General features: G+C 41.4%; 1 protein-coding gene across 1 annotated transcript; it reads right to left on the reverse strand.

Moving 5' to 3' along the window:
- Positions 1-3784: 3784 nt before the first annotated feature.
- Positions 3785-12006, reverse strand: LOC109465306 (probable protein phosphatase 2C 71). The gene is made up of 4 exons (XM_019762506.1): positions 11623-12006; positions 9642-9793; positions 7867-8256; positions 3785-7438 (listed from the first exon to the last, which is right to left on the reverse strand). Exons 1-4 carry the CDS (start codon positions 11927-11929, stop codon positions 6557-6559), a joined length of 1731 nt encoding a protein of 576 aa, XP_019618065.1. The 5' UTR covers positions 11930-12006; the 3' UTR covers positions 3785-6556.
- Between the last annotated feature and the right edge of the window lie 50 nt (positions 12007-12056).

Consider the following 12056-nt stretch of genomic DNA (forward strand, 5'->3'; position numbering starts at 1 on the left):
GCGTTACATGCATGCACAAGAAGCAATATCTATAGATGTTTAGGAGGTATCATCATAGTACGAGGCCTATAGTTTTTCCAGTGCGTGATCATGTAGTGTCTAGACATGCCGTCGCCTGAGCTAAATCCCCCCGGACAGGGTAAAGCCTCGCCGCCTGTACAGACAGACTCACCTATATTGAAACATCCATATTAAAACCGACCCATCGTTTTTGCTTCCTGACCAAAACCATTTTGTATTCCACGGAATATGTGTACGAAAAACGGAAGTGGCGACCTGCACTTGAAATATTTATATATTGATTAATCCACCCTTGTGAGATCATAGAAAAGTCAGTACCCTTTACGACACAATGATTGTTATTTTATTGACATACTAGACTGAATTATATACGTGAATGCAAAGACAAATGAAATACAAGATATAATTTGATCATAAATAATGACCCACCTTTCAAGATAATCATCTTAAATGATGTACAATATACGATTCTAAGTAAGAAGCATATTGCACATTACAGAATTATTGTTATGCTGACAGGAATATATGATTGGTTAAGCGCCCTTTTCTTAGAAAAGGTATACGGCTTTCTATTGTTCCAGAATCGTGGTGTACAGTTGAGACCTATCATAGAACCACAACGATGTCGTTTTATATCATTAAGTCCAAGTAATGGTATTTTACGACATTTAACGACAGCTTTGATTACATGAGGTATTACAGAACCGTCCCAACTCACCCATCTCTTTCTCTTAACGTCTACTCTTGTAGATTAATTTGGCGGTCGTAATATATGGGCCGCCTGGTTGTCGCACGAGCATCGAACGACAGCAAACTGTGAGCATTCTTGGGATATTCGTGTGCGAGTCGTATACAACAATCAGCAGTCGTGTAAAGTCGGAGAAAGCTGTGTAAGATTCTTTGTCCGTGATTGGTTAAGTCACAGCCTGCTTCAAAACACTACTACTAGATCAAAATCGTACTGCGTATAACAATGAATGTGACTGCACCGTTTCGAATTATCTATAGTCGTTTACAGAGATCGATCTCCAAGGAGATCTTTTGGTGCCTGCAATACAGTGTCATCGGCAGGACAGTGTCCAACTATCCAATATACTCCCGAAGTTGGCTGGCAAAAAAAATGCCGGTACAAAAAAAAGCCCGATGAAAAAACCTTAACATAAGACCAAGCCCAAACCTCTGCTCGGAGAGTAGCCATTTTATAGACACCTCCAGTAGAAGACTTGATTAGAGACCACATACAGGCCGTTTCAATCCAAGGCCGACTTTAGACTGACGACGGTATACGATCGCACGACAATCGTTGTGGGCGACGGCTGGCTTTAGACACATGACCAGAAAGCGTGGCGGACACCCGCAGCGCAGGATGGCACGCCGCGCGCCAATTCAAAATGGCGAGAGAACCCCTTTATCGGCATGCTGCAGCAGATTGTTTTTATTCTGCTTTTAACTCGTTGTCCTGTTGATGAGACGCCGAGTTTGTGCCCAGCAAAGAAGGGGTATATGGCACATGTACCGAGCGGGGCAATAGTCCGGGTTTGAACCCGGCGTTCGGTGCTGCCGTCGGCCTGGCTACATTGGCCGGGAAATGTGGATCGGCGGATCGGTTCGTACTGGAGAAGTAGCGATTGGTGGCAGGGGATTGTACTAGACACGTATGACGATATAAAGTCTTTGGTTTGTCGACATTTAATGATACAGGCGATGTGCTTGGACATGAAATAACGCTTGCAGGCTTATTTGCATAAGGCCAATGACCCCCCACTTCCTTCGCCGGCGACGGTTCACTTTAGACGGTGGAAAATCCTCCTCGGACCCCCCCGCTGAAGGATCGCACGATAGGGTCCGAGGTGGTAGTGACGACGATTCGAGGATTACCGTCGTGCGACTATTTTGATCGTCTTTAGACGGTGGTAAAATACCGTCGCCGGCAACATCTTGACGATAAACATTCGTACGACTATCGAACCGTCGTCAGTCTAAAGTGCCCCCAAGTCAACTATATTATGCAAACGACCTTTCCAGAAGATTAACGATCAGAGCCTGTATAGAATGACGGTGGAGAACTGACAATTCACGATGAATGTACCACCAGGGACGGCTGTTTATTACCAACATAAATCGCTTCTATTTCAATTGAATATTCTTTGCTACCCTTTTCAGCTTTTATTTGTTGCAAAAGAACCCAAGTTAATATATTGTTTTCTTTTATAGTCCGAGGAACGTACGGTTAAGCAGTAATAGGAGCAGATTGGACGTACCAAAGTAAATTAAAGTAAGCCGGGAATGCAGTATGTTTAACCGTATATCGACTTGTCAATTGACCCACTTTTTATTAATTCACAACATTTGTCATGGAAGAGGTTTTTTAGACAAAAGATATCGTCGTCCTAATTAAGACATGTGTACTTTACAAACGCAATTATTTTTTCACACTGTACGCAGAGGGTACTTAATACACGATCAATAAATCAATACTGAGCAGCCTTGAGGAAGACAAGACTTGGTACTAACAAACTTGTGTATTTTCATTTACATCAGCCTTGGCCAGTTCACAGACACTTAAGTATTTAACGTTGTATGCCGTACGTGTATTAGAAATGCAGAAGAACGGAACGTTCATATGATCGAAGAAATGGTCACTACCGGTAGTACCTTTGACTATTTACATCTCTTAGCAAGGCTTTTGGTTATCCTGTTAAAACGAATGAAGTGGAAGGTATACTACTAGTATGTAGGAAGGCTTGCGGAAATACATAGTCCACGCATTTGTAAAGCACGTAATGTTTACACTACATAGGTGGGGTTTAGTTTGAGCTATTCACATTGTTCGTTCGACCACACGTCCGGTCAAACGGTTTACTAGGATGATGGGTGAAACGTTGCTAGCAAAAACCTTTAACCTTACTATTAGTGTTTGGGAGGGGGGGGGGTTCTTCTATTTCTCCCAAATAGCACAAGAATGAAATACAGTTTAAATCATAGTATTACGTTTTAAGGACAGTCTTGCAAATTTTTTTTTAGCTTTAAGCGGTGTTTGAAAAAGGTGCCCCGTGATCGACCGACGGCTACGTGAAAAACGCTCCGTCCATATGGAGGAAGGCGCTTCAGCACCTGGGTCTTGTCAACCGTGGACTAAAAGCGACTCACAACGGCCAGTTTGAGTACTGCACTTTGCGAAGTGTATGTAAGCAGTGTTGTTCCATCGAGAAGCGTGCAGATTTTCCTTTGCTTATTGTACTTAACAGAGCTGAAAGAGTTTCTCCCCCGTGCCAAATCGCACCCAACAATTGTTTGATCCTTTAGGCTTTGAAAGAAACGGTCTGCTCGGTCTCCGGCATCGATACAGACATTGCTAAGGAAATCCAAGTAAAACAGCGACACCTACCGGCAGACATCGGCCATCACACTGGACAGAACTACCCAGCTACATAATGTACTACCAGTATTCTTCCCAAGCCACCACCCTATACCGGTGCGGATGGATATGTAAACGCTGGATTTTCCCTTCTTCTCCTATGGAAAACATGCAGGACAAGGAATTAGGGAGTGAAGTGGCCATGCGTATCATGAACTCAAAAACTTTCTGTGTCCCAAAGACTTACTGTAAGTTAGAATATGAATGACAGGACCCCACTTGATGTTTATCATACAATACAGGTAACAAGGACAAGGTAGTCAGAGATGGCAGACTTCACCCCTTCACAAAGGCCCAAAAAATCACAAGAGTCAACAGACAATTCAATTGTACACATTTAATCCATCACACAAAAACTTCCATCTACTTACAAATTGGTCTGATTTACAGTACGAATGTAAAAAAAAAATCCAAAATCTATAATCTGTTATTAGTTCACAATACTTCCTATTAAACATATTTCATAAGGCCGGATAATAAGTGTTATGTATACATAATTAAATGCAAAAGACAATACACGGTGCATTACATTACAAAGGTCACATTTTCTGAGAGAAAATATATACATTAACCAATTTCCAGTAGCACCAAAGCAATTTGCAGCTGTATTCGAAAGATGGTACAGATACGGCCATAAATTCTTACTAATAAAGTCTGTGTATCAAATGTTAATCAGTATAAATGTATTGTTTGCTGTTTGTTAATAGTACTAGTGATAAAGATCCTATTTTATAGAAAACTGTAGCAGTACGAAAACAAGGTAGTTTTTCGTCACATTTGATGTTTAAAATACATTGTACGTTGGTTGCCTCAATCCAAGTGTCGATACAGCACAAGAGCACATTGCATGTTCTTTTTTTTCAGAATCGACTAAATGACAGCTGACTGCTTTCTGTTCAACTTTGTTTCTCTAAAAAAAAGCATTTCTAGAAAAATCTGTGCATGACTCTAGGTTTATTGTGACTAACACTTGTTTTTTGGTCTCGCACATTTTTTACATTGTTAACCATTTCCCTAAGGATGCTTGCCTACACATAGCTGGATAAGGGTTAACTAAGATTTCATGGATTGAACATTGTCCGTGAACCAGTTTGTTTTCTTTCATGGCCAAATGCCAGGACCTTGGTACACTGCCCTTGTCCTCAAATCTGGGTGACACACCAGTATTGACAGGCATGCAGCTACCTCATTGGTCAAACTGTTAATTACCATGCTCTCATTGGTTGAACCACTAATTCTGATGGACAGTCAGGAAGGACTATTTACATAGCACTGAGCAAGGACCAAGCAAATCTAAAGCAGAGCAAAATAAATAAAACTATTGGTTGCCATTAAGACTGTAGCATTTAATTGTTACAACAAAAATCAGGTCCTTCCTTGCAGGTGTGATTTGTACCAATACAGACTGAATGTTAACACATGTAACAACAACAACATCACAATCAACATACAAGAGATGGGTATATTCAACTTGAGAAAAATTTCCTATCAAATTCTCAAATGACTCACATATCGATCAACTTGCAGCAAATAAAAAAATGAAATTGGTTCATGGAACTGTCAAGTATTTGGTACAAAGGGAAATTTATTTCCTAGCAAAAAATGTTTCTAAATCCCTTACTGAACCATGTTTCATAAAGTCAGACATCTCACTATGAACATAATTTGAAAGGCGAAAAACTGTTGGATTAAATTGATATTTTCACTTCCCTTGCCCCAAATACCTACTGTACATTCCAACATCAGTTAGTTATATTAAGTTGTTCCATTTATGATATCAAAAGTTGTCCTGAGAAGGTAATTTTTTGCGATGTGCCAAGTTTTTTCAAACAGTTTTGGTTGCAGTTTTAATTTTCATCACAATGCACTCACTAGTTCCTATAACATACTACGTACCACCAAACACTAAAAAACTGTCAAACACCACTTTCTACACCCTTTTATACAGGAATTTCTACATGTATGTTGTAGTTGGCAAGTCAAACTGGTTAGAGCTTGAAGTTTTAACTACAATTATTCTCTTATCGAGGGAAAATACCAACCAAGTATTAGTTCATTTTCCTTCTTGTTACGATTTATAAAATGGTAAGTTAAGAAAAGTAAAGTCCAATCTTCACTTGTGCTGTAGTTCCTGTTAGTCTTTTTCATATCAAAAAATCAAGTTCTGTAAAGAAAAAATCTATAAAACTTTGACTCTGGTCAATGAGTAGACATTGTGAATCCCAGTCTACTTTTAAACCCACATGTTGTTATTTTCTTTCAAGTTAAGATTGAACATTCCAAAATTTCAAATTGCTGGCTAGTAGGGTTACTCGTGTACCCAGTTAGATGGTTTTGCGTTTAAGTGTTTGTTTTTTTTAACATTTACTAGTACTTTCCCTATAAAAGAGATCTGAAATTGATACGCGGGTTGAGATGTCAAAAACTCTCAATGTTTGGTTAATGTAAAAGCTATAAAATTGCCTTACCAAAGGATTAAAATGTCTTCCTTAGCCATATTATTAGTCAAGAACCAAAAAAAAATTGCAGGGACAATTTAGAAAAATATTTTACAAGCCAAACCTAGCTATTAATTCATCTACACTAGTGACATCCCATGCTATGTTAAGTTGCAGCAGTATCTAACATTTGTACATTGACAGGAAAACTGCCATAATGCTTAAAAGCTTCTGGACATTTTGACCTGAGTGACTGAGACATTAAGTTGTTCAAATTTTACTTGACATCAAATGAACCCAGTAGGTAAATGTTGTGTTAATGTAAAAAGTTAATTTCTTCTCCACATCTACGACTTACAAATTAAAAAATTCTGACATCGCTCACAATAAAATAGAAGATATTACACAGACAACTACAAGAATCTAAAAATTCATGCAATCCAAAAACGGCTCTATTTCAAAAATTCTATTTTTACAAATATCTTAAAAACTTTTGTTTGACTCCCACGGTTGAATGACCAAAATTTGATATGTCCTAGTTAAAATAATCGTATGTTTTTTTTCCTAACTGGTTCAAAAGGATTGAAGATGAGTTGGACTTTAAGGTTAGTACAAGTTGTGAGCTAGCACAACTTTTCTCAATAACCTGCATAGCAGTAGTTGTTGTTGTGCAATACTCCTAGGTTTTTCGTGGTGTCAGCTTTCGTTGTGAAGACTTCAGTGGAGTTTTCTTGGTTGGTTTTTGAGGACTGTCCTTCATCGGACTACACTTCACTGGTCTACCGTGGAAGGAGAACACTCTGGATCTCAAGCTCCGCCCCTTTTTTATCTCGGCCCCGCCCATACCAGCTCTAGATTTCTTCGCCGGGGAACCGGTTTCTCCGGTAGCTAGACCGTCTTCGGGGTGAGCCCTTTTCCTGTTGTGGGACACCCCTGGTCTGGAGCAGGCCGCTTTAGTGATGTCGTTTTCGACATTGTCCTTAGAGGGACTATCTTCTTTTGCTGTTGGGTCTGATTCTTTCTCACTGTCCTGATTGGTCCGTACTTCCGAACTTGGTTTGTTATCTGGAATGTGATTGGAGTTTGCTGATGTGTCTGAGCCTTGTTGTTGTTGTTGTTGGTTTGCTGTTGTGTCATCGTGGGGAGGGAGGTCAGAGTTCGCCTTGAGTTCCTTCTTCACTTCTGGATGAACCAGGACCGCGTTTTGTCGGAATAGCGTGGGGGTCAGGCTGCGAGGCCTGTCCTTCTTGCTGTGCGAGTGCCTGTGTTTCTGGTGTTCATGTCGCTTGTGCTCGTGTGAGTGGTGTCGCTTGTGCTCGTGCTTCTTGCTTTCTTCAGGAGGTCTGGAGACAGTCGGAGGTGTGCTTTTGGTTGGCTCGGGATGCTCCGCTAAGCACTTCCACGGCGTCTTGGAAGGATATATGACCTTGCATTCTTCCTTCTCGGCGCGGATAGGGTCGATGAAGATGGTGATGGCTGTGGTGTTGTCAGCACGAAGCATCCGTGATCGCCATCTCATCAGCGCCTTGTTAACCAACTTATGGGACACGTGGCCCCCGATCTGAAGAGAGAAAAAAAACAGTTACATCTTCTGTCTTAGAGAGTTCTCCCATGTTGAATCAAAACTTAAAATGCTTTACATGAGGACTTTCATTTGACTATCACAAGTTATCAAATGTCTATCAAGTGGGTCCCGTAACTACAGCACCTCTCTGTCAACAAACTCCAACACCAAACATTTACATAACTGTTAATGATTCAATACCTATATGAAAGAGTAGAGTTGCTAAGTAGGCTTATTTGCTTATGTATTAGCTTTGATGTGTACTATGTGAGAGAGAAGAGAGAACTGTTAAGACCCATGCTAACTGGTTTCACCACAAAAAAGTCACAACTACTTGAGCCCTCTACACAAAAAAATACAAATGCATGTTGTGGGTGCAGTACTGTCACTTGTCACTAGGGGGCGCTTCGGTATGGTCTACCCACCTCTTCATGTTTCCTCTGCTCACACTCCACTACGTAGTTGCAGGCGTCCTGCATGGACATCATGTTCCACAGTCCGTCGCTGGCCAGCACGATGAACTTGTCGGATCTCGGGTCCACCGTGTGTACGCTGATGTCGGGTTCAGGCGACACCAGGTAGTCTCCCGAGCCGTAGTCGTAGCTCCAGAGGTCTCCGAGCGAGCGTGCCACCGCGAGAAACGGGATGCAGTCGATCTGCGTGCTGCGGCGGATGGGCCCGGTGTGCGAGAGTTTGGGGCGGTGCCACACCACCCTGTTGACGCCAGACTTGTTCATGACCTTGCCGCCCAGACTCTCGATTCTCTCTCGCTCGCTGGGCAGCTCTGGTTTGTGGTCGTGAGTCAGTGGTATAGCCTAAAGAAACAACAAATCACTCCCTGTTTAATTATTGTTCTTGATTGATTGATTTACTTAAGAAAAATATGACCAAGTCCAGATGGACCGCAGCATTAATTAATATCTTTAAAAACAACATACTATCAATATCATTAATTCTAAAGAAGGTCTATATCATATTAATTTAGAACTTTGAACTGAAAAACAATCATGACAATCTTTAACCTTTCCCCTGCTGCCTAACTCTGTAACCAATACAAATTTGGAGCCAATCATTTGCATCAGCAGAGAGAAGCACACACACAAAAATAAATGTAACCACGACAGTATGTCATGTATATTTCTATAGTTTAAACAAATGTAACTGGTTTGTTTTAGTTTTCCTATTGCCAAGCCCAGTTATGTGTCAAGGCTGTCTCATGTGTTTACAGTTTCTGGGAAACCCAAATGAATACAAGCTGCCTTGTGCAGGTAGCCTGGGTGCCAGACTTTTCCAGGGCCTGTCAGGGCTTGCAAAGGCCAGCTGCTGGGTTTGATGCCAATTACCCCATGGAAATTCTACCACAGCCCTTTCAAGTAGTTCTCAGGGGGGCTGTGGTAAAACTTTCTTAGGGCATGTTAGCCCTAGAGCTAAGGAGCTAGCCTGTATTGACCCTGGAAACAGTCTGGCATCCAGACTAGCGTGCAAGCAATGTACCCAGTCAAGAATGGCAAACAAAACCGTCTAACCGAGATCTATTCTAACTGATCAAAAGGCTACAACAGCACAAATATGAGACCAGATTTCAAGACAACTTCCCAAAATACTGAGTCACCACTGCCAGTAGTTTTCCTAAGACCTTGGCGAGGTCTGACCTATTGTTTACATAGCAGAGGTCAAAACATAGCCCTTTGTTCCTGTCCGTCAATAGAACAATGCCGCTGAGAAAACTGTGAGGCCAGTTGGTCAACAATGGGTGCAAGTTGACAAATGGACAGGGTGCCTGTACCCTGGTGCTAGTATTCTTGCAGACAAAGAAAAGAAAATGGCCTCCGTAGGATCGACTACAGCCTTTAAGAAAGGACAAGGCCGTGGGAAGAAAATGTTTTCCCCATATTTTACCTTCTTGTATTGTACTCTATGAAAATTTTGCCAGTAGTTGGTTAAATTGACAATTGTTCCCACTCTTCAAGCAGAAGTTAGGCCTGTTTTGAACATTTTTTCAATAGCTTTAAAAAAACACTAAGGCTTTTTTGTCAAGCACTCTATTTTGTCTGGTTTTCTTTCCAAAATAACTTATGCTTGAAGAATAAATTGTTCATATATGTGTTTAAGTGTTGCCTTTTTTTTTTAAATCAGGTACTGACCTGACACTTCCTCATAATTGGATGTTGGACTTGATAATATGAAAATATGAACCCACCTTTACTCTGTTGGAGTACAGGTCGTATCTTCCCATCATGATGGCAGAGTCCCCCACGTGAGCCACGTACATGGTACAACCCCTGATCAGGACCATCGCAGCTGTGGTACCGGCGGTACTAGGCAAACCGGTCACTGTCTTAGGCCAGGAAGCTGGAGGAAATTAAGAAATTGTTTGATTTCTTCTGTTTGCCAGTCAAATTTCACAAGTTGAAGTTAGTGGTACATCAGTTAAGATATTGGTAAATTAAATTACTATCTAGTCAAAACAACAGCCTTGCTGTCTTTAAGAGCTTAATCATTAAAAGAAACATTTTTTCTGTCTTGGTATAAAAGGCTCAAGGCTGTTTGAGATGCTTAGAACAGCTGTAGAAGTGGCTGTCACCACCTTGGGTGCAGCAGTGTTTTCCGTTACCCCTACTCTGTCAAGGTGACATAACTAAAACCATGAAATGATAGCGGTCAGCATCATGCCTGAAGGAGCACTAATTTACCCATGTTTACAGAGGAACTGTTGTAGAATCTAACCTCCAATTAAGCTTGCAATTAGAAGAGTACAATGCCCCAGGCTCTCATTGGGGACGCTCTGGCAACAAAGGTGTACAGGAATCAGTGTAATCAGGCATTTGAAGAGGACTTTAGGAACCATTCTCTAGACAAATTCCTTTAGACACATAAACTGAAAGCTGTCTGTCATGACTGTCTGTCTTTCTTTGTATATATTCAGTATTGTGGGGTAGGGGAATTGCTGGAAGACAGCTGTTATTTTTCTTCATTCCTGACAGCTTTGACAGGTGTACATCTCTTCATAGAACAACGCAGAAGCCAGAAGGCTGATTCAAGACCAGTACTTTTAGATAGAATATCACATATATTTATATTGACTCCCAGTCTCTCTGGTCTGGGTGGGAAAAAATACACCTGGCTGTTTTTTTTTATCTTTGCTTTTCACATCGACAGGAAGAGTCCATTCAAAAAGGGTTATTGTTGTCATTGCTGATTTCAGTTTTTGGGAAACCCTTTAAATTCTTTGTGTTTGGGTGCCTTAAAACAATTCATATTTTGGCAATATTTTGAACATCATTTCTAAATATTTCTATATGTTGCAGGATATAATAATATTTCTTGACAACAAATTATAATCTACCTTTGCACTCTTCTCAGACACAACAAATCGATTTGTAAAAAAAATTATAATAGAATGTGTTTCCATTGTTTGAATCTATGTTGAGCTTATACCTCTTGTGGCCTGCGGCAAAAATGGTTATCAAATATTAATCAACAGGAACAACAAAGAAACGGTTTTGAATACAATAGAATTATTGATCTGTGACATGCGTCAGCTGGGTGAAAAAATATCAGGCGTAGGACAGAACTGAAACAAGTTGGAACATGAGACTATAAATATTTGTCTGCTCCCCGTTAATTCCAGTAGCAGTGGCCGATCCCATGGGGAAAGGCCCAGGGGTGTGCAGCACACAACCCTTCCCGCCTTCCGCAAATCGGTCGTGACCCGATTAAAAACCCATAAATCTTCACAAAAACTCGCACATCGGCAACTAATGTCGGCTGGGGGATATTTTAAGCAAGCCTGTCGCGTGCTGTGGTACAATCCAACGGTTAATAGATCGATATCGTACACGTAGAAACACTGGCACCAAGGTCACACATATGTGAGCTATCATCACTTCACCATGGGGGAGGGGGGCAAAGTTTACTACAAAGCACGATTCGAGGCTGACAACACAAATATGGATGGTTTTCTACGTGGTAAATCGTGAATTTTTCCGTCACGATCTTGTCGATTACTTGTGGGAATGATACCAAATAGCTTGTGGCGAAGGTACAAAAGGGCTGACCCCTCGGTCTAAAGTACAGACAAGTATGTTGTTTTGCTTTGTAACCGGCTGATCAAGTAGTCGGGTTTTTTCCCGCCTAATAAAATTTTCGAAATCGGGACGATAGCAGCCGATTTTTCTTACCGATCTTCTTCCACATGGCCTTGTGTGTTTCCAGGAACCCTTGTCTGATCGCCTTGCAAACCTTGTCGTTGTCCCTGGAGAAAAATCCGTTTTGTTTCTTGATGTTCGCGTACAAATTTTCGCGGGCAAATTGGGCGGCATCTTTGCCTCCGTGCCCGTCGAACACAGCGAAGAAGGCCATCTCGTAGCCTTGCTCGCGCTCGAAATTGATGCAGATCAAGTCCTCCATGTACTTTCGTCCACCTTGGTTGGCTTCCGCCGTAACCCGGAGGCTAAGGACACCCTTTCCCGCTGAACTTGGAGCCATTTGTACCGGTCTCTTGGAAGATCGCTGAAAAAAACCCTCTTCCCCAGTGATTTTTTCGTCAGCCTCTGACGTAAGGGGCAGGTCTGGGCAAGCTCAGAACACGGGCGCTGATTGGTCAATAAATTTA

This window comes from Branchiostoma belcheri, unplaced genomic scaffold (assembly GCF_001625305.1).
Source record: "Branchiostoma belcheri isolate BF01 breed outbred unplaced genomic scaffold, Haploidv18h27 scaffold1, whole genome shotgun sequence".
In the NCBI taxonomy this organism is placed as follows: Eukaryota; Metazoa; Chordata; class Leptocardii; order Amphioxiformes; family Branchiostomatidae; genus Branchiostoma; species Branchiostoma belcheri.